A 26,748-nucleotide genomic window follows, 5' to 3' on the forward strand; every position below is an offset into this window, starting at 1 on the left:
TAGAGTCATAGAGTAACAGGCCCTTCAGCCCAACTCATCGATGCCGACCAAAATGTCTATCCAAGCTAGTCCCATTTGCCTGCATTTGGCCCGTATCCCTCCAAACCTCGGAGACACAAGAGACTGCAGATGCTGGAACCTGGAGCAACAAACAGTCTGTTGGAGGAGTTCAAATGTCTTTTAAACATTGGAATTGTTGACAACATGATGACAAACTTATTCTTTCCCACACATGCCCTTGATTCTTCTGGTCATTGGGTACACCAAAGTAGTCAATCTGTCAGCAAATCTTTGGGATGTGGGAGGAAACCGAAGCACCCGGAAGACAACGTCTGTATTGCAGCAAAATAGTTCATTTCAACCGCACGATTGTAAACAAGCGCTGATAATGCAATGAAGACTGTTTATATTGAGGAATAGCTCGGATTCCTCTCCACCAGCCGCTCGCGTTAGGCTTCATCTCGGCAGAAGTAGGGGAAGGCCGGGCGTCTCCTAGCAACCGGTTGGGCGTTGATTGGCGCGTTCGGCCGGCGCCAGTTTCAAACGGAGGGGCGGTTGGAGGTGGGGCCTGGGCTTCCGGTGCAGGGCGCCACTGTCGTCGGCCCGCACCGCACCGCTATCCCGCAGAGCCATGAGCAAGGCTGATCCGGCGGCGCAGGAGAACAGGAGGCCGCGGCTGAAGAGGAACTCCTCGGCTCCTTCCAGCACGCCGGAGCCGTCGGACGGCAGCCTCCGCCGGTGAGTTGCGGGAGAGCGGAGGCTGTAGTGAGGGGCCGGTGGCGCCACACCCCGCCCTCCCCAGTTAACAGCGCGTCCGCTCTCCCTCCCCACCCACCGGCGCCGGACTCTCTGCCCTCTCCCCACCGCCACAGTCACCACCCACACCCCCCCCCCCCCCATCACTGCCCCCATCACTTCCCCCTCCGCATTGCCGCACACCCACCTGCCACCGTGGATTACACGCTGCTTTTTGCCCTTCCCCCCCCCTTCCCCGCCATGCTTCTTCACCTGCCCCTGCCCCTCCCTCACATCCAATATTGTGTTCACATCTGGCCAAGTGTTAGAACAAACAGTACAGGCCCTTCAGCCCATAATGTTGTGCTGACATCTTATCCTGCTCTAAGATCAATCTAACCCTTCCCTCCCACATCTCTCCCTACTTTTCTATCATTCATGTGTCTATCTAAGAGTCTCTTAAATGTCAGTAATATATCTGCCCCCACAATCTCTGCCGGCAGTGTGTTCCATGCACCCACCACTCTCTGTGTGAAGAAAAAACTTACCCTGACATCCCCCGATATCTTCCACCAATCAACTTAAAATTATGTCCCCTAGTGTTAACCATTGTTGCCCTGTGACTATTTAAAGCCCTGATGGTTTTGACTGGAAACTACGTCCATTCTTTCTTCTACCCCCCCCCCCCCCCCAAACACACATGCTGCTGGACCAGCTGAGTTCCTGCAGCAGATAGTTTGCTTGGCTATTTAAAAAAAACAAACTCTTGTCAACATTTGAAGACAGGAGAAACTGCAGGTCCTGGAAATCTGGGACAAAATGCACAAGATGCTGGAGGAGCTCAAGTGGGTCAGGCAGCATCTATGGAGGGAAAGAAGCAGTCAGCATTTGAAAGAGAACATCTAAATTCAAAAGTGTTGATGCTTTGAAACTCCTGAATCGGATTTTCATTTAAGCTTCAATTGCAGGAATGATGAATTTGTGAGGTTCATCTTGGCCATTCAGTCAGCACTCGGGATGATATAATTCCATTCTGGTTTTGTGGGTCCTAAGGTGGATTCTCTGGAAACTACAGATTCCTGCGCAAATGGGGCAGGAGGTATCTGATGGGTCCTGCTGGTTGGTTTGTAAAGTGATGCACTCCTTTCCTCTGCTTATGCGGGGCCTCTGTGTGGTGCCATTGTACCATCTTGAGGGTCTCCTTACCACCCTGAGTGCTTCTCCACTTAGACTGATCATGGACAGGACACTAAAGGCAGTGTTGGCACATTGATGTCTGCATCAATGAGAGCTAGTTCCCAAATGTGGGAAGTGATGCTCATTTTCCAGTGTCTTGCCATTGAGCCTTAATCATCAGCAGGCCCTGTGTTGTGTGCCTTGGGTATTGGGGCCGTAGATGGTTTCTACAGCACTGAAGAACTCATTCATGTTGTGGCTGTCAGTGAGTTGCTGAGTCTCTCCAGCTCCCTTCATCTTTGGGTCCTGGGTTTCCTGCTGCACCTCTCTGCCTGTGGGTACTGTAAAGCTGTTTTTTTTCTCTCTAATATGTGGAGCTTCCTTCACATATTTATAACACTGCATTACATTTGCAGTGAATTAGCTCCTCAATATCCTGGTTATTCTCGCCAAACTAGTCCCATTTCTTCCCGTTGGAGAAGCTATTATTATAGGTGCTAATTATGGTAGACTTTAGGTCAGCTCAGGAGCTTGGAGGGGGAAAGTTAACAAATAGTTTGTGTGACAAGCTTTGAAAAGAGCTAGCTTTGTTAGGTCCTTGAGACCTTTAACGTTGATCTTTTTGCAACAATACTTCTGATATTGCTGAAGCCTTTAAGGCGATAATAGTGCAGATTGGACAGTGGTCAGTCCAATAGTCTTAAGTGCCTTCGCAATTCAGTAGATGACATGGACAATTTTGTGGTCTCTATCATATGATGATGTAATCTAGCAGGTACAAGTGTTTGGTAAATTGGTTTATTATTGTCACGTGTACTGAGGTACAGTGCAAACCTTCGCTTTGCATGTCATCCATACAGATCATTTCATTACAACGGAGTACAGAATGCAGATAAAGTGTTGCATTTACAAAGAAAATGCAGTGCAAGGAGACAATAAGGTGCAAGGTCATAATGAGGTAGATTGTGAGGTCAAGAGTCTGTTATTGTACTAGGGGACCATTCTATAACAGCAGGATAGGAGTTGTCCTTGAGCCTGGTGGTACGTGCTTTCAGGCTTTTGTATCTTCTGCCTGATGGGAGGGGGGAGAAGAGAGAATGTCTGGGATGGGTGGGGTCTTTGATTATGTTGGCTGCTTTACCAAGGCAGCAAGAAGTGTAGATGGTCCATGGAGGGGAGGCTGGTTTCCATGATGTGCTGAGCTGTGTCCACAACTCGCTGCAGTTTCTTGCGGTCTCGGCAGAGCAGTTGCCATACCAAGCTGTGATGCATCTGGAAAGGATGTTTTCTGTGGTGCATCAATAAAAATCAACGATGGTCAAAGGGGACATGCCAAATTTCTTTGAACTGCTGAGGAGGTTGTGCTGGTGAGCTCTCTTGCCTATACCTGGTTGGACCAGGACAGATGATTCGTGATGTTCACTCCTAGGAACTTGAAGCTTTCGTCCCTCTCGAGCTCAGCACCGTTGATGTAAACAGGAGCATGTGAACCGCTCCCCTTTCTGAAGTCAACGACCAGCTCATTTGTTTTGGACTGGAGGTGTGGTCATCACATTGTGCTGTGATAAAACAGTATGTTTGTTGTGATGAGATCATGCTCCAAGCAGTTTGATAAGAGTAGGACCACAATGGAGTTGGCCTTTTGTACTACTTCCTTACCAATCATGCCTTACCAGAGGGTTGTGTCCCTTTCATCCTGGCATTGAAGTAACCCAAGACGATCCATGTCTTTCTGGGTTATCTTTCCCCCAAATCCTCCTTGGTCTCATCATTTGTGGGGTACTCCATTTGGCGGCACGCATGTTGCTGGAAATTTTGTTCTTGTTGGAATGAGCCATAACATGTGTCATGTCAAGGTGTTTTGGAGCCACTCATTTCATGCCTATTATGCACATTAAAACAACTTTTATGAAAACTTTTTCTTCCCTGTAAAGATTGATTTTTCTTGAATGAATACCTATTTTCTTCTTGCCACGTTAAACCAGAAAATAGTCCTGTTGGTGATCAGCTGGTGTTCTAATTTCTCCAAGGACAATGACTTAAAAGTTACACCAAACAGTTTTGTTTTTAAATTAGTAATTACACTTGTGTTAAGCCTGTCCAGGACTGGAATGATAAGTCATTTTCTTTTATATAGTATCTTTTGTAATCTTGGGATGTGCCAAAGCATTTTCCAGCCAATGAAGTACTTCAAATGTGCATTTATTGTTGTAGTGTAATCCTTGATCCCAAGGGACGAACAAAAAAGAAAAAGAATCACTGTAATGTAGAAAATGAGACACCAAGTTTCCACCAATAGAAATGATTGTTTTTGGTGTTGGTTAGCTAGGAAATTATTTTTTAAAAAAGCAATTTTTTGACTTTATGATTATTGTAAATACCACCATAAATAAAATTGCTAAAATCTTAAGCACATTCTCAGGTCGTCTGGATTCTATTTGAACTGGGCAAATGGGCTATTTGTCCAGAGGGAACAGCACCAAGAAAAGCAACTTTGGAACTTGTTACCAATATATGGAATAAGGATATTTCTCGCTGCCTTGGTAAAGCAGCCAACATAATCAAAGACCCCACCCACCCCGGACATTCTCTCTTCTCCCCTCTCCCATCGGGCAGAAGATACAGAAGCCTGAAAGCACGTACCACCAGGCTGAAGGACAGCTTCTATCCCGTTCGTTCTAAGACTATTGAACAGTTCCCTAGTACGATAAGATGGACTTGACCTCTCAATCCACCTCATTATGACCGTGCACCTTATTGTCTACCTGCAGTGCACTTTCTCTGTAACTGTTACACTTTATTCTGCATTCTATTATTGTTTTACCTTGTACTATCTCAATGTACTGTGTAATGAATTGATCTGTATGAATGGTATGCAAGACAAGTTTTTCAGTGTACCTTGGTACATGTGACAACAATAAACCAATTCCAATTGTGATGAATCAAGATAAATCAGAACAGATTCGAGCCATAGAAATCTGATTCACTTAAGCCCATTACAGCTGTGGTGAATTGTTTATCTTTTGAATGGGATTTTCCAGATCATTACTTCGTCAAGATGCACGTGGCACTGCTTTCTTTGGCATAGCCAGAATTTATTCCCCACACAAGTTGCTCAAAGGAGCAGATGTGTCCTTCAATTTAGTCAAAAGGGCCATGCACTAATAAAAGATGTTTAAGGCTGAATTGTTGCAATGTGATGATACTTTTTGATTAATTAGCTAAGCTTTTGCAGTTCCAACAATTTTAAAGGAATGTAGTGTTGTGTCAAATATGGTTTACTAGCATACTTGTTGATGTATACTAGAATTGTGGAGGAATCTTTCCCAGTTACCTGATGCACTTGCATGTTGGCCTTCAATTCCTTGCTTACAACATACCTAGTCAACTTTGAACATCAACATTACTCAGTCTTTCATCATTTTTTAAAGTATGCTGTTTTACTGCTTTGTGCACCAAAGTGGATAACTTCACAATTTGCCTGCAATGTTACATCTGCCTTGTTTGCCCATTCACTCAGTTTGTCCCTATCACCTTGAAGTTTTAGCAACCTTCTCCCTACTTGCAATTCCACTGGTATTTGCATCATCAGCAAACTTGGAAATATGATATAAGGTTCCCTCTGACAAATCACTGCTCTAGATTGTAAATTGCTAGGGCCCCAAGTACTCATCTCTGCAATGTCCCACTAGTCTCCACTTGTGAACATGAGAAAAATTTGTATTTTGCCCACTCGTTGCTTTCTGTCCTGAATCCATGTCAGTATAGTGCCACCAGTCTATTTCTCTGTTGACCAACTTCCTCTGTATGGATCCTTATTGAAAGTCTTATGAAAATTGAAATGTACCACATCCACTGGTTCTCGTGCTATTAGAAACATCCTCAAGGAACCCCAGTAGATTACTCAAACATGATTTCCTTTCATAAGTCCATACTATCATTCTTTTCAAGGAATTCTTGTTATTATAGGTTCCTGTATATTCCCTGATGCTGGGCTAACAGCTTGTTAGTTCCTTGTTTTCTCTCTCCCCCTCTGAGGAGGGTTGCATTTGTTCCAAGGTGACTGATGAAGCCAATGTGAAACTGTGGATTCTTCCACAAATGGGACAGGAAGGGCCCAATGGGACAGATGGGTGGGTAGTTTATGAAGTGGTACACTCCTTCCTTTTGCACAGGGCTTCTGTGCTGTCAGTGTGTGTCCTTGAGACTTCAATATCATCCTGAATGCTCTTTCTCAACTTTGAACAATTGTGGTTCAGAGATTACCAAGAGTAATTAGAGATGTTGCCTTTATCTCTGGCTTTAAGTCTGGAATCTCTTCCTCTGGATGGTAATCATTACGAACGAGCAACAAAAAAAACACTCAGAGTCATGTATAAGTGTTTAAAACTATTTTATTAATAACTAATTATGATAATAAGAAAAATAAAAGTAAAAATTTTAGAATGTTGGAAGTAAAAATGTTAAATCTTGAACATTAACCCCCAAAACTAAACTCGAAGTGTGTGTGTGGCAAATTCCCAAAGTCCAAGTCCAGGAACAGTTCTTAAAGTTCAGTTCAGCAAGCCATAAGGTGAAACGTGAGCAAAGGCTTCTTCAACAACCACTGTTGACTGAAGACAAAATGTAGAGAGAAAATAGAGTAATTACAAAATCTAAATGTTCTACTTTGGAACCCAAACGACACCTCAGTGTTTACTCAGCAGTGACCACTTCACCGCATCTTCCTCACCCCGAAAGGCTCTCGAATCGTGGCCGTCCACACAAGTACCTGTTTCCTTCTACAGGTCAACAACAAAGTGAACTCCATTGCTTTGTTCCAAAGTATCTGCCACCCTGAAAAGCATCCAAGACGTAGCCGTCCACACAAATACCTGCTTCACTCTACAGGTTAATGACAAAGTGGATTCCACCAGATTACGCCAGGATTGTAGTGACAGGCACAGTTGCTGTTTTTCATCCATCGATAGAGACTAGCAGTCTCTCTCTCCCTCTTCTCTCTCCTCCCCCCCCCCCCCCCCCCACCGACTGACTGCTTCAAAAACGTCATTATGTCCTTCTGTTGACGTAAGCATGCCACACACACAACTATGCTCTATCTTAAAGGGACATTCACCAATAGTAACCCAGTTCGTAACACAATCTCTTCCAATGACAGATTTTAGATGTGTTTTGGGAGTCTGTTATCGAGTATTCAAACAATGTGGCCTGGACAGCGAGCTGACTGAGTGTAATTATGCCCTAAATTGCTGGGAGAGAACACTGATATTGGTTTGTTTATTCTTCCAGTGAGTTTAGAGGATTTTGCAGAGACTGTATTGATGATGCCTTTCAAGTGTCTTGAGGTGTGTGTTATAGATAGTGCAGGTTTCAGTGGGGCAAAGGATTACTGCCGCCTGGTAGAACAGGATGGTAAACCATAATTAATCTCTGCCTTTGCTGTGAAGTGACTTCCAAGGCATGAGAAATGATGCACATTTTCCAGGGTTTCACCATGACCTTTTGTTGTCAGGGTTTAGCATTATGCAGCAGAGGACCTTTGTCTGCTGATTTTAAGTCCTGACTTTGTATTCCTCAGTAAATGAGGCAACAATGGCTTGAAGCTCAGCATCTGAACATGTGTAAACATAAGCATCATCTGCATATTCCAGTTCAACCACCAACATTGGGTGATCTTGGTTCTGGGAGCGTAGTCACCATACATTGGACAGCTTCCCACAGGGTCTGAAGATTAGCTTTACTCTCGTAGGAAGGTCTTCAGAAATGAGGTGAAATGATGCAGCAAGATTTTCCTGACATTTATCGAGCAGCACAGTGGCACATTTAATAGAGCTGCTCTCGCCTTCAGTGTTGTCCATGTAGAGTTTACACATCCCCCATTTGTCTGTATGTGGGTTTCTTCCAGGTTCTCCAGTTTCCTCATCATTCCCAAAGACATGGGTTGAACAAGGCCATGCATCATGGTTGATGCTGATCCCTGAAATTTTATTAGAGTTGCTATGCAGCAAAGACCATGTCCACGATGTTTCTGAATGGACAGAATCCACTTTGTGCTTTGGGGAGCAGCTCTTTGACCACTGCAAGGAGGCAGTTGAGGAGGACCCTGGTGATGACTTTCCCTGTAGCAGACAACAGGGAGATGACCTCCATCCTTAGTTACCACGGTTGTATGTTTCTCTTGTTCGTAGTGGTCATGATTATGGCGTCTGAGGTCCCATGGTATATCTTTCTCTTCCCAATTATAGGACAATGAATTCAAGGGTGGTACCATATGCTTCCAAGGCCTTGTTATTTCATAATCATGTAGATGAAGACACAAACATAGCTTAATGGACTAGCTTCTGAAAAAAACGAAGCAATAATTTCTTTAATTAAAATGCATAACAGCATCTTGACACTGATTTTCACAATGTTAACTGCTTCACAAATTATGTTTTTAATTATTTAAACAATACAAATTGTGGTCCCTGGCATATCTAGGTGATTTAAACTGTGAAGGAGATTATTTTGGCCTGAATTCCCCTTGTAAGAGGTGATGTCCGCTTCAATCAGAAATGGTTCCAGTTTGCAGAAAAGAATTGATAGATCAGTTCCAGTGCATGATTTGTTCCCATCGTCAGATTCTTCATATTTAAGAACTTATCTGTACATTTTCAAGTGCATATATTGAGTAAAATTGTTAGAATTTCTCCGGGTGGTGTGTTGTGTGTGATTAGAGTTGTATTCACAAAAGAAAGGCAAAATCTTGGCACACAAATCTCAAGCAAATCTGAATCACAATATCCAAGTTGCATGTGCTCACGGCCAAATCTGAGAAGTCCATATAAGGATCCTCCTTCTGCAAGCCTTCGTTTTAAGCATTGAAATGTGGAAGATGCATTTCATTTGATGCTTATGACCGTGGGGATGATGATGCTGAGTTGTATTGAGTTTTCCTTCCCTTTTCCTTTATTGCCACCCACTCTCCTCCTCTCTCTGCACCCCCCCCCCCCCCGCTGTTCCCAAGTCATTGCACTGGGGTCATTTACTTATCTTTCAATTTACATGATTGAGATTGGATAACTCTGTACAAATCAGTTATTGAATTGAGGTTTTTGTTGATCTAGTTTGCTTTTTAGCTCATTGTGCCATGTTATTTTTATATTCACCAAATTAGAGAAATTCTGTTTATGAATTAATAGCTAAACTTTGTTAAAATGTGTCGCTGAGGTAGTTAAACTCTAGTAGTTAAATTTTTACAGCTACCTTCAGTATCCTTGGGGCAATTAATCATGGTTCATTATGCTTCTGTACATCATTGTTTCATAGCTGTGCTCTCAATGATCATCCAGAGTACCAAGAATGACCAAAGCAGATGCCATTTTTCCAACCTTTAGCTTGGTTAAAAACAGGGCATTTATCTTGCAGTTTTTCACGTGGATTTATGTCTGGTTATTCTTGAAACTTTGAGCAATAGTGTTTTGAATCATTGCTACCCATTTCAGAGTATAACTTTGAGTGCTTAACAAGTTCCACATTTTCATCAAGGTACATCAGGTTGCCTATACCATCCTGGTAGTTGTGTATAATGTATTCATGATATCTTTGATGTCTATGGGCTTGCTGGGCTGCTTCTGAAAGCATATACGGTGGACAGGTTGGTGATGTAGTTGACCAATAAAGGGAAGCAATGAGCTGGTTACATTTTTACAATAGAGAGACCACATCATGTTACAGTAAAACTCTAATAAGCCGGCAAGCCTGGGTCTTTTATGGTGCTGGACTGGCAGAGTGCACTATTGGATGTTATTCCTATTAATCTTCCAACATGCTTTTAATTCACCTTTTTTGATGTTGCACAGTATTATGATTAATTTACCAGTGAACCATTAATTTCAAAGGGAGCGTGAGAACAGGATCCCTGGTGTGTTGAAAGGCAGGATCAGGTTTATTATCACTGACATATGTCATGAACTTTGTTGTTTTGCAGCAAGACATAAAGCCATCACCTGGTAAGCCAAATGCCAAGCCACTGGGATTTCCGAACAGTTGGATAGCAGATTGAGTATTGCTGTAATTACTGTGTTGTTAAATTTATTTTCAGAAATTGCTGTGATATGAATTGAAATGCTTTGAGTTGCTAGTAAATTACCACAGGTACAAGATCTATTGCCTCCTAGCTGTGTAACTGTATTTTGTGAACAGGTGAACCACACAAACTCTTGTTTTTTAAAAAAAAGCATTATTCTGTGGCTACACTCATCCACTGAAATGCCACCCATTAGCAACGTGTTCCCTTCTTTGGCATGAAAGGATACAATAGCTGACATGTATTCTTTGGGGTTTAAATTGAGGAGTGATCTTATTGAAACATAAGATCCTAAGGGGGCATGACAGGGAGATGTTGAGATGTTTCCACTGGTGTGAGAGTCCTCAACAAGGGGACGTAGTTGCAACCAAGGGGGCTGTCATTTAAAACTGAAGTCCTTAGGAATTTCTTGCAGAGTGTGATGAATCTCTGAATGATGAATCTTTGCCCCAGAGCCTTATGGAGTCCAGAGTCCTGAGAGTATTTAAAGGGGAGGTAGATGCATTTTTAAAAGATTAGGAATTCAGGGCTATGGGGGACTGGCACAGAAGAGGAATTAAGACATGGGGAAGATCAGCCATGGTGATGAAGTGTTACAGGAATCATATTGGAAAGAGCTCAAAAATGAGAATACAATTGAACTTGAACAGAGGTCACTGGAGGAGCAAGAAGCCACTGGCATACCAGCACCACCATTACAGCTCATCGTGAAGAAGCTTTACTCCATATTGAGAAAATGATAGCTGTTTTCAAAAATGACTGTCCCAACATGGAGTGCATGATTGAAATAGCCATGCTTTGCTCAGAGTACTTTTATCAGGTGAAAAAAAAAGAGCAGTCCAGATGACCATTGCTGCCTTCCAGAAAGCCTCAATCATCAGCCTCCCAGGAAGAACCTTCTCCATCAATGTTGTAAGCTCTCTGAGCTCAGATTTACTGGCACCACCACCATCTGAATGCCAGAGTTAGCTCTGTGTCTCGCCTGCCCTATCACCATCTCAACATGCAAAGTCAGAGTAAATCACTTGGCCCCTTTGAGTCTGCTCTCCCATTGAGATGATGGCTGATCCAAACACTACCTTAACTGAATTCCCACCTATTCATTATAAAATTTCACTCCCATTTTATCACAAAGCTATCTCAAACAAGACTCTGCTTTCTTTTGAGGATGAGTTGTGAAGAATTGTGATCCTCCAAGAGAAAATTTAACCTTGGCTGACTTAAATCTTGGATTTTTATTTGATACACTGACCCTTAGTTCTAGAATCCCCCACAAGAAGATGTGTTCACTGTGTCAAGACACCTCACAATCTTTTGTTTCATTTGATGAGTAGGGTGCATTATGTATGTTTTATTACCCTTTTTAAGATTTGATTGCTATCAAAACGTCATTTCAGATACTTGTGTTAATCTATTTTTAATTGTTTAGGTATTCTTTTTTGACAAATGTTATTGAACTCCAGAATCTAATCAAAGGTTTAACATTGAAACTAATGGGAAATGCCATTTTGATTTGCTGGTTTTCCCCTTACAAAATATTTTTCTGCAAGTAACCCTTCATAAATTGAGGAATGCCTGTCATGTTTCAGAATTAATTTCAGCATTAAAATAGTAACTAATGAAATGTCCACCAGAGTGCAGCAGAGGCTCTGAGATGTGGAAGACCACGATATTGTACAGTCAGGTTTAAGAGTGGATCTGGCTGTTCTGTTAACTGTTGAAACTAGTAAGATTGCATGCAGGTTACATCTGTGAATTATTGTTGGAGTGGAAGTTAATAGATGACTTAACTGCAAGCCACGTTGACATTTGCAACTAACAAGCATTTGTGTCAGGGTGATGCAAATCTTCACAATTCCAGATGAAACTGTGGTAGAGATTTGAAGTCTTAGTTGCAGAATTAAAAAGGAGCAAATGATTCAAGATTTAACTTAGCCAATATTGATTGTTACTGTGCAAATTCTGTTTTGTTTTTGAAGCAGTTTTCTATTATCAAGTGTGCTCTTTTACATCACAAACCGATTGATGTAATGGTTAATGTAACAGCAATTTCTTGATATTTTTCATACTTGTCCTTTGGGGCATTAAATGTAGCTAGTTTTCATTTTACCAAACTGTTTCAATTTTAGTCAAAGTTGCAAGATAAATACAGGATGTTGTTGATGGGATGTTACAATGTTCTCTTCAAGACTCTGAACTTGCAAATAACATCTTCATTATGATTTAAGAGACATGCTTACGATATAAGTAATTTGGTTTAAACAGTCATGATGGTTCAAGTTTTTAAAAAAAAATGTTTTTCACTATTATTTAAGCATTCCCTAATTATTCTACCCTTCCACTTAACAACCCTAACCATTTCAGCAAACCTGATAAAGTGATCAACCCTTGGCTAACTGTGAAAGCAAACCAACTGTAAAATGATTCAGTGCTGGTTAGGTGGTGGGGATGGGGATTAGGTTTGCAGAAATCCACACATTCAACCTAAAATTAGATCCCTATGGTTAAAAACATTTGAATGGTACATTTGCACTGTTACTTTTCTCCCCTCTGACCTTCAATAAATGTAAATGGCAAGTCATGATTTGATTAAACTACCATTCCACACAGGAATTTTCAGCTTGCCTTTATGGATACTGAGAGGATGTTTCACCTTTTGGCGGAATCCTCAATATTGACCTTCAAATAAATTCAGTGATTCAGCTTCCAGAGCGCTCTGATAAGATATTTTTATTAGTCACATGTACATCAAAACACAGTGAAATGCACCTTTTGCGCAGAGTGTTCTGGGGGCAGCCCGCAAGTGTCGCCACGCTTCCAGCGCCAACATAGCATGCCCACAACTTCCTAACTCGTACGTCTTTGGAATGTGGGAGGAAACCAGAGCACCCGGAGGAAACCCAGGCAGACATGGGGAGAACGTACAAACTCCTTACAGACAGCGGCTGGAATTGAACCCAGGTTGCTGGAGCTGTAATAGCGTTACGCTAACCGCTACACTACCGTGCCTGAATTCTGGCAGCAGTACAGTGCAAAGACCATAAAATTACTAAATTACGAAATAGTGCAAAAAAAGGGATGATGAAGTAGTGTTCATGGACCATTCAGAAATCTGATAGTGGAGGGAAGGAAGCTGTTCCTAAAACATTGAGTGTGGGTCTTCAGGCTCCTGTAACACCTCCCAGATGATAGTAACAAGAAAAGGGCATGCCCCGGGTGGTGAAGGTCCTTAATGATGGATGCTGCCTTCTCAAGGCACAGCCTCTTGAAAATATCGTCATAGGCGAGGAGGGTTGTGCCCATGATGGAGCTGGCTGAGTCTACAGCCCTCTGCAGCCTCTTGCGATCCTGTGTATTGGAGGCTCCATACCAGATTGATGCAACGAGTCAGAGTGCTCTCCACTGTACATCTGTGGAAATTCGCAAGTCCTTGGTGACATTCCAAGTCTTCTCCAGCTCCTAATGAAGTAGAGCTGTTGGCGTGCCGCCTTCGTGATTGCATCAATGTGTTGGGTCCAGTGCTTTCCCACTTTGTAAGCAAATTTACTGACAATGTAGTATGCAGTGTTCCTTCATCTAAGTCATTATTACAGATTATAAATTGTTGAGGACCTAACACTGATCCCTGTGGTACCACATTAATTATAGCTTGTCAACCTGAAACAACTTTTTTCTGTTAACTAGCCAATCCTTTATCCTTGTATTACTCAAACTGCTACGAGTGTTACCTTGCACAGTTAAAATTTGTGGCAACTACTGGAAATCTAAATACACATCTGCTAATTGTTAAATAACCTGATTGCAGTAACACTATATCTGTTAGCTAGTAGAGTTTATTTCCAATTTTGCTATAAAAGGCAAAAGTTAATTGAACTTTTTGTAATGGGTTTTTTGGTTCTTGATGTTGCAGTAATGAGCAGCAGAAGATCCTACCATATCTGTGATTAGCATTTATCCAGGATAGCCAATGATGCTGGCAGTAGTAATTCCATTAATTGGTTATCAATTGGATACAATATTCTAACAAAATGAGTTAGGCTTGCTACCAGGCTTTAGTTATAATTAAGTTACGAGACTGGTAGCCACAGTACTGGAACATCTCAGTCTGGCAGCAATTAAATATGGAGTTTTGAAAATGGCTAGTCTTAATAATGGTAACCACAAAACTGCAAATGATTGTAAAAGCCCATCTTGTTTACTGTCCTTTTGAAGGAAGAAAATCTGTCATCCTTACCTGATGAAGCCTATGTGATGCCAGACTCCCCCACTCCCCCCCCCCCCCCCCCCACCCCTCCAATGTGATTGACTGTAAATGCCTCCTCGGGCCAGGGACAATCCGAGATGAATAACAAATGGCAGCACTGCCAGTAATGTCACGTCCTGAAATGAGGAAAGGTACAGATGCATTTCTCCCAAGTGAATTTCTCTCATGATTTCTCCCATGTTATTCTCACTTATCTTTTGTTTCTCTTCAGCCTAGAATTAGTATGTGATCTCTATGGATTTCCTCATTCCAACCAGTTGGAAATGTAATTATTTAATTTTCTCAATCATTTTTTAATCACATGGGACATGTGTATAGTATAGTTTAACGTTCTAGCTAGGGTAATATCATTCCTATCTTTATTGTTTAGAGGACTGTACACTACATGTCTCTGATCTTGATGTAAAGTTCAGGCATGTGACGATATTGGATAAGGAGCAAAGAGATGTTGGCTTGGTTTTAAGAATAAAAATTGTCCTTCATCTGTGGTTGCTTTTCATACAACTACACTGGCTGTATCCTACTCACCTACTCCAAAAGCACTTCCCAAACCTGTAGCCTCTACTACCAAGAAGGATAATGGCTGAAGGTGCATGGGAACACCACAGTCTGCAGGTTCCTCAAAAAGCAGGTTTGAATTCCTCACTTCTTTCATTTCTGCGTGCCCCCCCACCCCCCCAAAAAGGCAGCAGCTGCAGCAGGGAGGGGCATTCATCAAACTAGGTGATTCCACGAAAAACTGTTTGGAAGCTTTTGAAATTCTGTGGAATAATTACTTTAAGGAATAAGAAAGTTCCTTAATTGTTCTGCTTTACAGGTACTTGTAGCGTAAATGACCACCACCGCTCTACTCCCTGAATTATGCAAAATAGAAGCAGGAGTAGACCCACATGCCTGCTCCACTCTTCAATAAGATCCTTCACCACAGTGCCATTTACACACACACTCCAGCACTGATTCCTGTAGGACTGCTTTAAATATAGCCTCCCAACTCTTGATACCCTTATTATCCAAAAATCTATCTGTCTTTGTCTTGAATATACAGTGTGACAGAGACTTCTTGACACTCCACGGCACAGAATTCCAAAGATTCATTGTTCTCAAGTTATTTTCATCTCTGCCTTGAATGGCTGACACCAGTTTTGAGAATTTGAACCCCTCATTCTTAAAAACCCCCAGCCAGGAGAAATACCATCTTTACATTCACTGTGTCAAGTCTCCTTTGCATTTCGTATATTTCAATGAGATTGCATCTCAATCACTTAAAATTTAGGGAATATAGGTCCAGTTATTCAATCTATCTCCTAGTAGACCCCACTCCTATGAACCAATTTGGTGAAGCTTTCTAACATCCTTTTTTTGCAATTATATCCTTCCTTGGATAAGGGGACCAGATCTGTGTAGAATATTGCAGGTGCTCTCTCCTCAAGGCCATAGAAATTTCAGTAGGAAGTCTTTACTTGAATGGTCTTTCAATAAATACCATACTATTTTTCTTCCCACTTGCTTACAAATGTGAACATTAACTTGCAATAATCCATGTACATCCAGATTCATCTAAATACCAACACCTTTCAACCTCCTGAGATGGAGATGGAAAGATTGAGGTAGGAGGGAGAAGTGTCAGAGATAGTCCAAGTGAATTGGAGAGCAGGATGAAAATTTGTGGCAAAATTTATGAAACTCAAGTTCTGCACAAGTGCCCACCCCGCCTCCCCTCTTTTGTCCACCTATCCCTGCTCTGCTTTTCCCTCCAATCTATTGAGCTTCCTCTTTTCCTATCTTCAGTACTGACCTGAAACATTGACCACCTGCTTTTCTCCACGGATGCTGCCTGGCCTGCTGAGTTCCTCCTGCATCAATGTTTTTCATTATCTTGAAAAATTGTTCTCCAGGTTTGTGTCCTTACAACCTCAAACTTGATCATTATTGCTCATTTGCTAAAGGATATGATTTTTTTTTGTTAATCGATTACTGAACAGAGGAACTTGTACAACTAAGTTTATATTTTTCTAACTTAAGGTGATTATTAAAAATAATTGATTTTTCATCTGTTAGCTCCATTTGAATGAACGACTTCAGCTCCTTTCACAACTGCAGGATGTCCCAAAATACTTTTCGGCCAATAAACTATTTTGCATGTCGTTGCAATGATAGAAGGATAGCTGATTTGAACATCATTGTAATAATCACCTGATGATCAGCTCCATTAAGGATAATATTGACTACAGTATGGGAAAACTTTGCTGCTGTTCTAAATATTGACAACAAAGTGTCTGATGGTTTTCATGACAGTGTCTCTAATTCTCTTTTTACCCTTCTTCCTCTGGCTCAGATCCACTTTAGCCAACTTGCAGCATGCTTAGTTCTGATTTTTGAAGTGTATTAAATTGGGATTACAGATACAATATTTTAAGTAGGTTGCTAAGTTTTGTGTTCAAGATGTGTAGGAGGGCAAGATGCTCCCGACAGTGGAAATTTTTAAAAAGTCCCCTCCTGAGATGGAGCAATTGTGCAACACTGTTTCTCAGTAGTCTGTGCTGTCCTGTCGCTGCTGAGCAACAGCAAACATTACTCATTGAGTGTATCATTATATAAGGTGGATCAGAAAACATTCTTGTATGTGGCTGTTGATATACAGCAGTTGCTAAGATAAATAACACTGGTCCTGTTGCTTACGTCAATATTATTATGGATTTATTATGGATGACCCTGTAATGTGTTAATTTAAATACAACTGAACAAATACGTTTTTATCATTTTGAGAAAAGCATTAATTACTGAAAGATATGAGCTGTAGAAGGGCCCCAGCAGCACTTTATGTAAAATGAAAATCAAAGACATGCTAGCTTGAGTAGAAGCTAATTTGAATGTGCTCTCTATTCTCAATGAACACTTTATTTCTGGCATTGTTGGCAAAATGGCTTTCCACTACTTCTCAAAGCAATCTTGGAGCCTGTGTATTGTATAAATTCAAGAAAGTCATATCAATTATTCTTATTCTAAGCGGGATACAAATGTATTTTTGTAAATGGCAGTCTCAGTTATGAAGGTAAATTATACTGTCTATACACATTGCTTTCATAAAGCTACTCTTGAAGAAAAAAGTCAAAGTTGAGTTTATTGTCATATGCACAAGTACTTGTATGCACAGGTGCAGTGGAAAAACTTGTAGCAGGATCACAGTCACATCACATCGTATAAACAGTATTCACAAGAAAAACAAATTGTACACAATTTTTACAAGAAGGAGCATAATGAGAGCAGAAGTCCATTTTAGTGCAAAGTGGTCATAGTGTTGCTGAACTGTAGTGGGTCAGGGTTGTTCCAGTTGGTTCAAGAATTGAATGGTTGAAGGGAAATAGCTTTTCTTAAACCTAGTGGTGTGGAATATCAGATTTATAAGCAATTTTTAAATGTTTCAGAAGTCACCAAAGTACTTTTAAAATGTAATCACGATTATAATGTCAGAAACACAGCAAGCAATTTGAGTGCACAAAGCTGCCACAAGTACCAATGTGATTATGATCAGATCACTGTGCATGTTAATTAAGGGATAAAAATTACCCAGGTCACTGCAGATAACATGCATGTTCCTCAAAATAACTCCATGGGATCTTTTCACATCCACTGAAAGAGCTCTTTAGCTGATCACTCATAAGCTAAGACCTCTAACAAAACAGCATTCCCTCGATTCTGCACTGCAATTTCCAAGTACGTCATTGACCTCAATTCTCCAGAATTGGATGGAGCCTTGAGCTTTCTGATGTATAGTCAGCTGAAGGACCACTGTCCCATAGGTTGTAAGTAAGACTTGTAAATATTTTGTGGGAGATGCTAAGGTTTGGTCTTTCATTGGTGTGCCCCATGGGGTCTTGCAAACAATGTGCATAATCTTATTCCTGTTACCTCTTTTCATGTTTTTGCCACTTGGGATTGCCTACGTTGGTGAGGATATGGACACAGGTATGGCCATTTAGAAGAGTAGAAAAATACAAAATATTAAATATTTGAAACTCAAATCACACATTATGCCAATATGGGACTGGAACTGTGATTCTGTTGAATGGCAAAGTGCTTGAGGATAGATTGTGTCTGGAACTTTATCCAGCTGAGTATACTGCCTTTAGGAAATTGAAAGGGGAAACCACTATTAATATATTTATCCATTGATTTCCTATCTGAAATTGCACTAAAAAATTCTAAGCAACTTACTGTTCTTATTTTGTGTATTTGGTACTCATTTGGCCTTTCTCCTCTTGGCATGTTTCCTATTAGCATATATTCACTGGCACTAGAGGAATGGAAAGTTATTTCATCAAGATGTGCAAGATTGTGAGAGGAATTGACAAGCTGGACACAGGTTGCTGCTTTAGATTGGAGAGTAGCATTCGTAGGTATGCTGTTGGGTAAGGTGTCACTCATTTAATGCTGAGATGAGGAAAATTTTCTTTGGGGGACTTCTGAAATCTTTGGAATTCTCAGCCCCAGGGGGCTGTTGGTGCTTTGTTATTGAATATGGTATTGATAATTTTTTTAGATATTTAAGGAAGGGAAAGAGCTGGAAATTTGTTCACAATTCTGAGTGTTGTACCGTTGAAAGTCAGTAACTCGTATTATGGCAATGTCGTGCACATCTTAGGTGTCCTTAGGAAAATTAGTTTCCTTGTTTTTCAGCAGTATTTTTGTTCTTCATAGCACTTTATCATAAAACCTTGTAAATAATGTGTGCTGCACTACTGGTGACATCATCTGCAATGAGGATTTTGGCTTCATCAATTTGGAAAATAAAACTTTTACTTTACTCACGGACAGCAACTTGTACTAACCTGTTTCCACTGAAACTGGCATTTAAAGGGCCAACACGCTGCATTATTTGATCTCGCTGAGATCTGCGTGCTCAAGCACAACCTTGCATGTTTAGACCTCTTTACCCATGGTGATTGGGATCCTAGACATGGTCAGCTTCCGGGTCTCAGGATCGCTCCAAGCTGCTGCTTCTGATCTCATCTCTCAGTTTACTCCTCTCAGCTGCTTTAGCAAGGTGACTCAACCTCCATACTTGGGAGTAGAGACTATTCCTTAAGTCTGCACTAGGCAGATTTGGGTGAGCAATTCCTACATTTCAGGTGCCACTCAGTGCAGGCACTAGAGACAACACATGTCCACGGAGACCTCCCAGGCAGCCTCCTGTAAGAGCACTTGGCTGTAGCCTGGAGGGTTTCCATGATACCCTTGTGTAAAGAATGTGGTTCCTGCAATCAGCTGTCTATCCAGGCCCTTCTGATCCCTAAGGAGCACACCCTTACAACTCGCACTCTTCCTCCCTCTTTCATTCAGTGTCAACTTTCACCTGTTGCAATAGAGTATTGCTCATCTTGTGCTATGTCCCTTTAAGAACTGGGAGCAAAAGTTGCATCTGCTGGCTTACATGCTGACAACTGCTTGCAACACATCAATAGAAAAGGCTGTGCTGAGACCACCTCTCCTACGTTCAACTTGGCGCCACATGGAAACCTAGCAACATTTCTGTAAACCTCACAACTCAGGTACTCTGTCTCTGTGACTCAAATTCTTTCAATGCTGATTAAAGCAGTGTCAAGTAATTTCTAAACTAAGGGATCTGAGAATCAGATAGAAAAGTGGACAGGATAAAGAATGAACAATGATCTTGAATGGTAGAGAAAGGTCAAAGGGCCTAATAGCCTACTTTGTTTTTAAAATTCTATTTCAAACATCAAAGTTATTAAGAGCAATATTTTGAATTTTGGCTAGTTGATGTATCTACTAAATCCCTCTGGGTCTTGTAGTAATAAAGAGCTATTGTTGACACATTTGGTTCTTCTGACCCTCCCTTCTCTGTTTCTTTATCTGAACTTTTTCCTCATTCCAATTACTCAGTTACCAAAACAAATAATAAGACCTGGTGAGTGTCATTCTGAGGCAAGAAGGCCAAAGATTGTGTTGTTCACTGATTTAAAACTTTTAGAGAAAGATGCTATTTTCTCAGCATGGAAAATGATGAAATATCTTCACTATGAGACAGCTTTCCTGGGTGGAACATCTCATGGAACTGTCAACCAGTCCAAGCCCATCTTGAAGTTTTTTTTTTAAAAACTGCTTAACTCTGTGATTTCTCCCCCCCCCCCCCCCCCCCCCCCCCCCATGCCAACATTTTGGCACATTTTTAAGTAAGTAGTTTTTACAAACTTAATGCAAGCACAGTAACAAAGTATGTTGCTATTGAGTTGTCCACCCAAGATTTGCCTGTGATCCTACAGTTTAGGTACATCAATATATACCATGAATCCTAATTATCTCTTGGACGTTACCGAAGTATTGGTTTATTATTGTCACTTGTACCAAGATACATCAAAAAACTTGTCTTGCATATCGATCGTACAGATCAATTCATTACACAGTGCAGTTACATTGAGTTGGTTCAGAGTGCATAGAGGTAGTACAGGTAAAAACAACAACAGTACAGAATAACGTGTCACAGCTACAGAGAAAGTGCAGTGCAATAAGGTGCACGGTCACAACAAGGTAGATCGTGAGGTCATAGTCCATCTCATCATATAAGGGAACCGTTCAATAGTCTTATCACAGTGGGGTAGAAGCTGTCCTTGAGCCTGGTGTCCTTGAGCCTCAGGCTCCTGTATCTTTTACTTGATGGAAGAAGAGAGAATGACCCAGGTGGGTGGCATCTTTGATTATGCTGGCTATTTCGCGAAGGCAGTATAAATATCCCATCTACATGCAAGATAGGATGAGTGGGAGTGTTAATGTTTCATCTGTTGAGTCTAGTAGAGATGAAAAGCTACAGAGAGAAAGTAAGTGGTCATTTGAAGTATTAATTACTGGTCGTAATATACATAGCAACCCGAGCTCACTTTATCTCTTCTTCCCACCCCACATTAATCATGTTTTTATATAAAGCCTGTTGTACACACAAAATAAAATCATAGCATAAATCGTTATCTTGTTAGAAAGGCAAAACGTATTGTCTTTATTCTAAAAGGATTTAAGTGCATGAGTAGAGATGCCTTACTGGAATTGTATAGGGTTTTTGTGAGACGATAATTCGAATAATGTGTATAATTTTGATGTACTTGCCTAAAAAAGGATATACTTACCTTAGATTGAGTGCAATAAAGATTCACTAAACTAGTTCCAAGAATGATGGATTTGCTAAATGAGGGGAGATGGAGAAGACTCTGCATTCTTTAGAGTTTCATAAAATGAGGTGATCTCATAAAATTCTTAAGGCATGGCAGAGAGGATGGTTCCCTTGCTGAGATGTCAAGAACCAGCAATCACAGAATGAAAATAAGGGGTAGATCATTTAGGGTTGCAATGAGGAGAAATTTATTCACTAACATACAGTGGAACTCTGATAATCTGCTATCCAACTATTTGGAAACCTTGATTGTTCAGCATCTAACTTGCCAGATCCCACATTCTCCATTCACTTGCCAAGGCCCCAGTTCCTGCATTCCCCTTAAACTTGGTTAACTGGAAAATTTATTCTACTGTGTAATACCTTGAAAAGGAAGTGAATTAAAAATATGTTGAAGTGTTAATAGAATAACTTCTGATAGTCTGGGAAATCTGTTAATCTGGCATGACCAAATCCTAATCGTGCTGGATTGTTCCTTTTAATGTTGCTGATTCTTGGGTTTCTCTACCTCAGGACTACTGAGGCTCTGATATAGAGTTCATTTAAAACACATTGTTCAATTTCTCAATGTTAAAGCAATCGGGGGATATAGGGATAGTTCAGGAAAATGGATTGTAATGGACTTTTTTTGAAAATGTTCATTATGTCCATTCACTCTTGTGCCTCAGTGAATGTATCAACAACTGCTTGGAGCTCGACTTCTTGAGCATGCACAAATGTAAGCACGGTCTGTATATTGTAACCTCTGAAGTTCAGGGAGGGTAGTTGCTGTAGGTAGTTCCTGTCACTTCTGTTTGTTGGCGGTGAGATGCAACATTGCAGCAAGAAGGATTGAGAAAAGTGTTGAAGCAAATGATGCCTGCCTTCACTGAGATTGATTCTGTTGCAAACCTTGCACATCATTGTGGATCAAGTGTTAGATGGTGATAGATTTCTATGGGAAGCCAAATTTGAAGAGGATATTCCACACTTCCCTGTGATTGATGGAGTCGAGGGCATTACTGGGATCAACGAAGGCCATGTTTTGTGGCTGGTGCCATTCTTTGCACTTGTCCTGGAATTGTTGTGTGGTGAAGATTCTGTGTATTGTCTCTTTGGATGAATGGAATCCACAATGTGATTTGGGAAGCAACTCTTTGGCCAGAGAGGACGACCCTGGCAATGACTTTTCCTATAGTGGACAGCAGGGAATTTCGCTTGGGAAGATTGATTTCCTTTCTGGAAGATGGTTACAATTATGGTTTGCGGTCCCAATTTGGGTGATAAGACTGAATTGGTGACAGAAGCTCTTTTACATCAAGTTTGGATTTAAATGGGAATACTGTCTGCTGCCAAGGCTTTATTATTTTTAAGTTGGGATATATCCTCTTGAAATCTCCTCAATCAGCAAGTAACACGTTGAGGCAGAACACAGAATCCTGACCAGAGGTGAACTTTGGTAAACATGGATTTTTAAAAAATATTTTATACAGGATTTCTGGTGTTTGTACTTTGCAGACCTTGCGGTCAATGCTTTGTTTTGCATTACTTTATATTGGTTAAATTCCAAGATCACTCAGTACTTTGACTGTTTCTGTTTAAGCTAAGAATCAGGTACATCTTTGAACTTGTTATGAATTGTTCTTATTAAGCTAGTTACTTTTCCAGCCAGGTTTTTAATTAGTTTAATTTTTCACCCACATCTGAGTGAAGCAAGCATTGCACTGCATTCCTATAGTGAGTTAATGTTCAAGCGCCAATGGATCCTTCTACCTGCAGAATTTTCTGATGTGAGTTAGGGTACACGCTCGTCATTTGTGAGCAACTTGCATAAAAATGTTCAGTACGAAATATTGATTTTTCAAGTGTGATGTAGAACCTTCCCATTTTAGCAGTTTTATATTATGTAGAATGTGTGGTGTGTTAATATTTTAAAAAAAAACACTTCTGTTAGTTTAAAACTACAAATCTGGAAAACATTGAGTTTTTAGAATGAGTATGATTTTTGACTTCAAATTGCAAACTAACTTATGAGGGGATAGTCAATAAAGTCAATTGTATAGGCTGCTTTACTAACAAGATAATATATTTAAATCACTAGTGTCACTTGAAAGAAGAGGAGAAATCTGCGTGAAATGTTCACAACTATTTAGAAGAAATACGTGAACAAATATTTGAAAGAGATTTGATCATGATATCGGTCTTAAAATCCTGAAATACATTTCCTTATAAATGGAGATATTTTTAGTCTGTCCTTGTCACTAGCTCCTGTCACTTACAGCCTTGTATGTAAATTTGCCATTATTCTATAGGTAGTGGATATGGTGTTTATTGACCATATTATTTCAATGCCAGTGAAGGCCTTGTTTGATTGTAAGAACTATTATAGTACTCACTCCTGAAAGGACTGAGAAGGTGCCAAAATCATATCTTGATTTCATTAACTGGTGTAAAAATGGGGTTTGCATGATCTAGGTTTGGCCACAAATGTGAAGGAGATGATATGGTCTAGATATAATTAGTTTAACTATTTTCCAACTCCAATTACACTAATGAAATAGCATTCGGATCTTCATACTGCATCCTTGCCAGATTGCTAAGACATTCCCATAACCATGAACTCTGTTTTATAGGCCTCCCCTCCGACGTGGAAGTTCCTTCACTTTTCTGACCCCTGGACCATGGGATTTTACTTTGGTGCGTATTTTCTGTCGTACTGAGTGTTTCAGCAGGTATTTGTGATGCATCTTAACTGTTGCTTTTTTTTAAAATTCAGATTGCTTAAATTTAATATAAGAGTTGATAAGTTTCAAAATGTGGTTATGTTTTCCTCCACAATGAAAGTGCCAATGTTATTTAAATTAGACTTATCTGAGGAATGCTGTCACTTTTAATGCAAGCTTTATAAAACTGTATTTGCATTATTTTCAAATTTAATTTTATGGTTAAGATTTTATGGAAAGAAATGAGTAAAAGGATTGTTTACAATCCTTGCACTTTATTTTCATACTTCATGCCATGTTTGTTTTCTTATTTCTGATTTTTTTTTCCCCCCATCCTAGATCCCCAACTAACAATTTTCTTTAAATCTTTGTGGGATATGTGGAACATCCTTGTTTCGGTTGTCTTCGGGTCCCCTCCCTCAATCCTTTCTCCTTTATGTTGATGACGATATTGCTGCTGCTTCCTGCACTTGTGTAGAACTCAAATTTCACAAGAACACAAGAAAATAGGAGCAAACCACCAGGCCCTTCAAGCCAGCCCCACCCTGCAATATGATCATGGCTGATCTTTGCTGGCCTCAATGACTTTTGTGCCACTTTCCAATAACTCTCAATTCCTCCATCTTTCAAATATTTATCCATCTCCACATTTATATCTGGTGATCTGGCCTCCATCACCCTCAGGAGTAGAGAATTTCAGACATTCACTACCCTCTGAGAGAAGAACTTCCTGAACACCTCTATTTTAAATGACAGGCCCCTATTTTTTTTTGGTTGACAATTCTTTCTTTCTTGTTTACATCCACAATTCCAGTAGAAATTGATTTAAAAGAAAAGCTGGAAATAATGAGGTTGTACACATTTCTAGGAAAAACACGTCAATGTTTTACAGAAAATACCTTTCCTAAAATCTGACCTGTTTTGCTCCAAAACACTGACATGAGAATTTTTAGCTTTTTTTGCATTTATTTTCACCTTAGAATGAACTGTAGGACTTTGTTCATGAAGTGAAATGACTGTCAAAGAGGAATGATCCCAGTCTTGCCTTCTAACAAATAGGGAGCTCTCTCAGCATCTAATGTAATCCTTCAACTAGTACAGCATCAAAGCAAACTTAACTAGTTTTGTGATTTTTAACTGCTTTTACTGGGTTACAAATGTACATTTCAGCATTGTGCAATAAGATAGGATTAATTAATGACATTATGAAGCCACCCTTGAGTAGCAGTGGTCGTAATATTATTGAATTTTACATTCAGTTTGCGGGAAAGAAGATGGTTCTAAGCTTTTAGTATTTTAAATTTAACTATGGACATTTGTGAGTGCATGAAAGCAGAGCTAGATGAAGTGAACAGGCAAACTAAGGGATCTGCTAGTTGAGGTGCAATGGCAGACATTTACCGGGATCTTTCAAACGTGTATAGAAAATATACATTCCAAAGAGAGGGAGAAATTACAAATGGAGGACCCACCATCCACAGTTAATGAAAAAGTTATAGATCGTTTTTAAAAAAAATTAAAGCTAAAGCATGTAATTATGCAAAAGCTCATGGAAGGTCTGATGATTGGCAGAATATTAGAAAGACAATGGCTAAAGGATTAATAAGGAAAGAAAAGTTGAAATATGAGATGAAGCTAGCCAGAAATATAAAAACAGTTTTAAAAAGTTAACAAAATGATTGTTGGTTTTATAGAAAATGTCTGTGGAATTAATAATAGAAAACAAGGAGATGGCAGACAAATTAAACAACACACTTTGCATCTGTCTTCACGGGAGAGGACTCAAGTAATATCCCAGAAAAAGCTGTTTATAAGGAACGGTAAAGCACGGAGAAATTCAGGAAAATTAGGGATGCAATTGTTAGTGCAGGCTGACAAGTCTCTGTTTCTGATGGACTTCATCCTAGGGTCTTAAGAAGTGGCAAATAGTTGGTGCATTAGTTTTTCAAAATTCCCTAGATTTGTGGAAGGTTCCATTAGATTGGGGAAAATAGTACATGTAACTCCTCTATTCAAAAAAAGGAGCGAAACAAAGCAGGAAACTACAGGCCATTTAGTTCAGCATGTCAATGGGAAAATGTTGCATGCCATTATTAAAGATGTTATTGCAGGGCACTGGGGGAAAAAAAATTCAAGGTAACTAGGCAAATAAAATAATGCCTGGTTTGGACAGCCATGGCTTGTCTGGAAAAAGTGAGAAGAAACTTGGTGGTGGAGCCACTGGCAACTCCCTCAGTGCATCATCCTGGACCCCTCAGAACATGCCACTTTAAAGCACTCAGCCATGGACAATACCTTAGTCTGGAATACCAATGAGATTTAGGCAGAACGAAGTGCACCTTGCACCAAAGTGATGATTCTCCAACTGTAATTCATATTTGTTTCAGTGTGTGCTCCTGGGATCCACTGATGGAAATTGATAAACATAGAGGCTACTAATGTAAGAGTCACTGAGACAACAAATAGTAACTTCAAAAGAAACCACAGACTGTTGGCAAATTTGCATAAACATAAGTTCACAGATTCATGGTTTACACTTATTAAAACTAGTAGCAATCTGTATAATAAGTGATTTCCAACTCTCCGAATGTTTGTTCCCAATTAGAATGAAGTACCTGTTTAA

General features: G+C 40.3%; 1 protein-coding gene across 2 annotated transcripts in view; it reads left to right on the forward strand.

The window, feature by feature from the left end:
* Positions 1 to 575: 575 nt before the first annotated feature.
* Positions 576 to 26,748, forward strand: part of net1 (neuroepithelial cell transforming 1) — an 84,942-nt gene continuing 58,769 nt past the window's right edge. For both annotated transcript variants that reach the window (XM_052034001.1, XM_052034002.1), the window contains exons 1-2: positions 576 to 738; positions 24,036 to 24,099. In XM_052034001.1, the coding sequence (XP_051889961.1) occupies positions 632 to 738; positions 24,036 to 24,099 (171 nt within the window). In that variant the 5' untranslated portion in view covers positions 576 to 631. The remainder of the gene's footprint in view (positions 739 to 24,035; positions 24,100 to 26,748) is intronic.

This window comes from Pristis pectinata, chromosome 19, assembly GCF_009764475.1.
Source record: "Pristis pectinata isolate sPriPec2 chromosome 19, sPriPec2.1.pri, whole genome shotgun sequence".
In the NCBI taxonomy this organism is placed as follows: Eukaryota; Metazoa; Chordata; class Chondrichthyes; order Rhinopristiformes; family Pristidae; genus Pristis; species Pristis pectinata.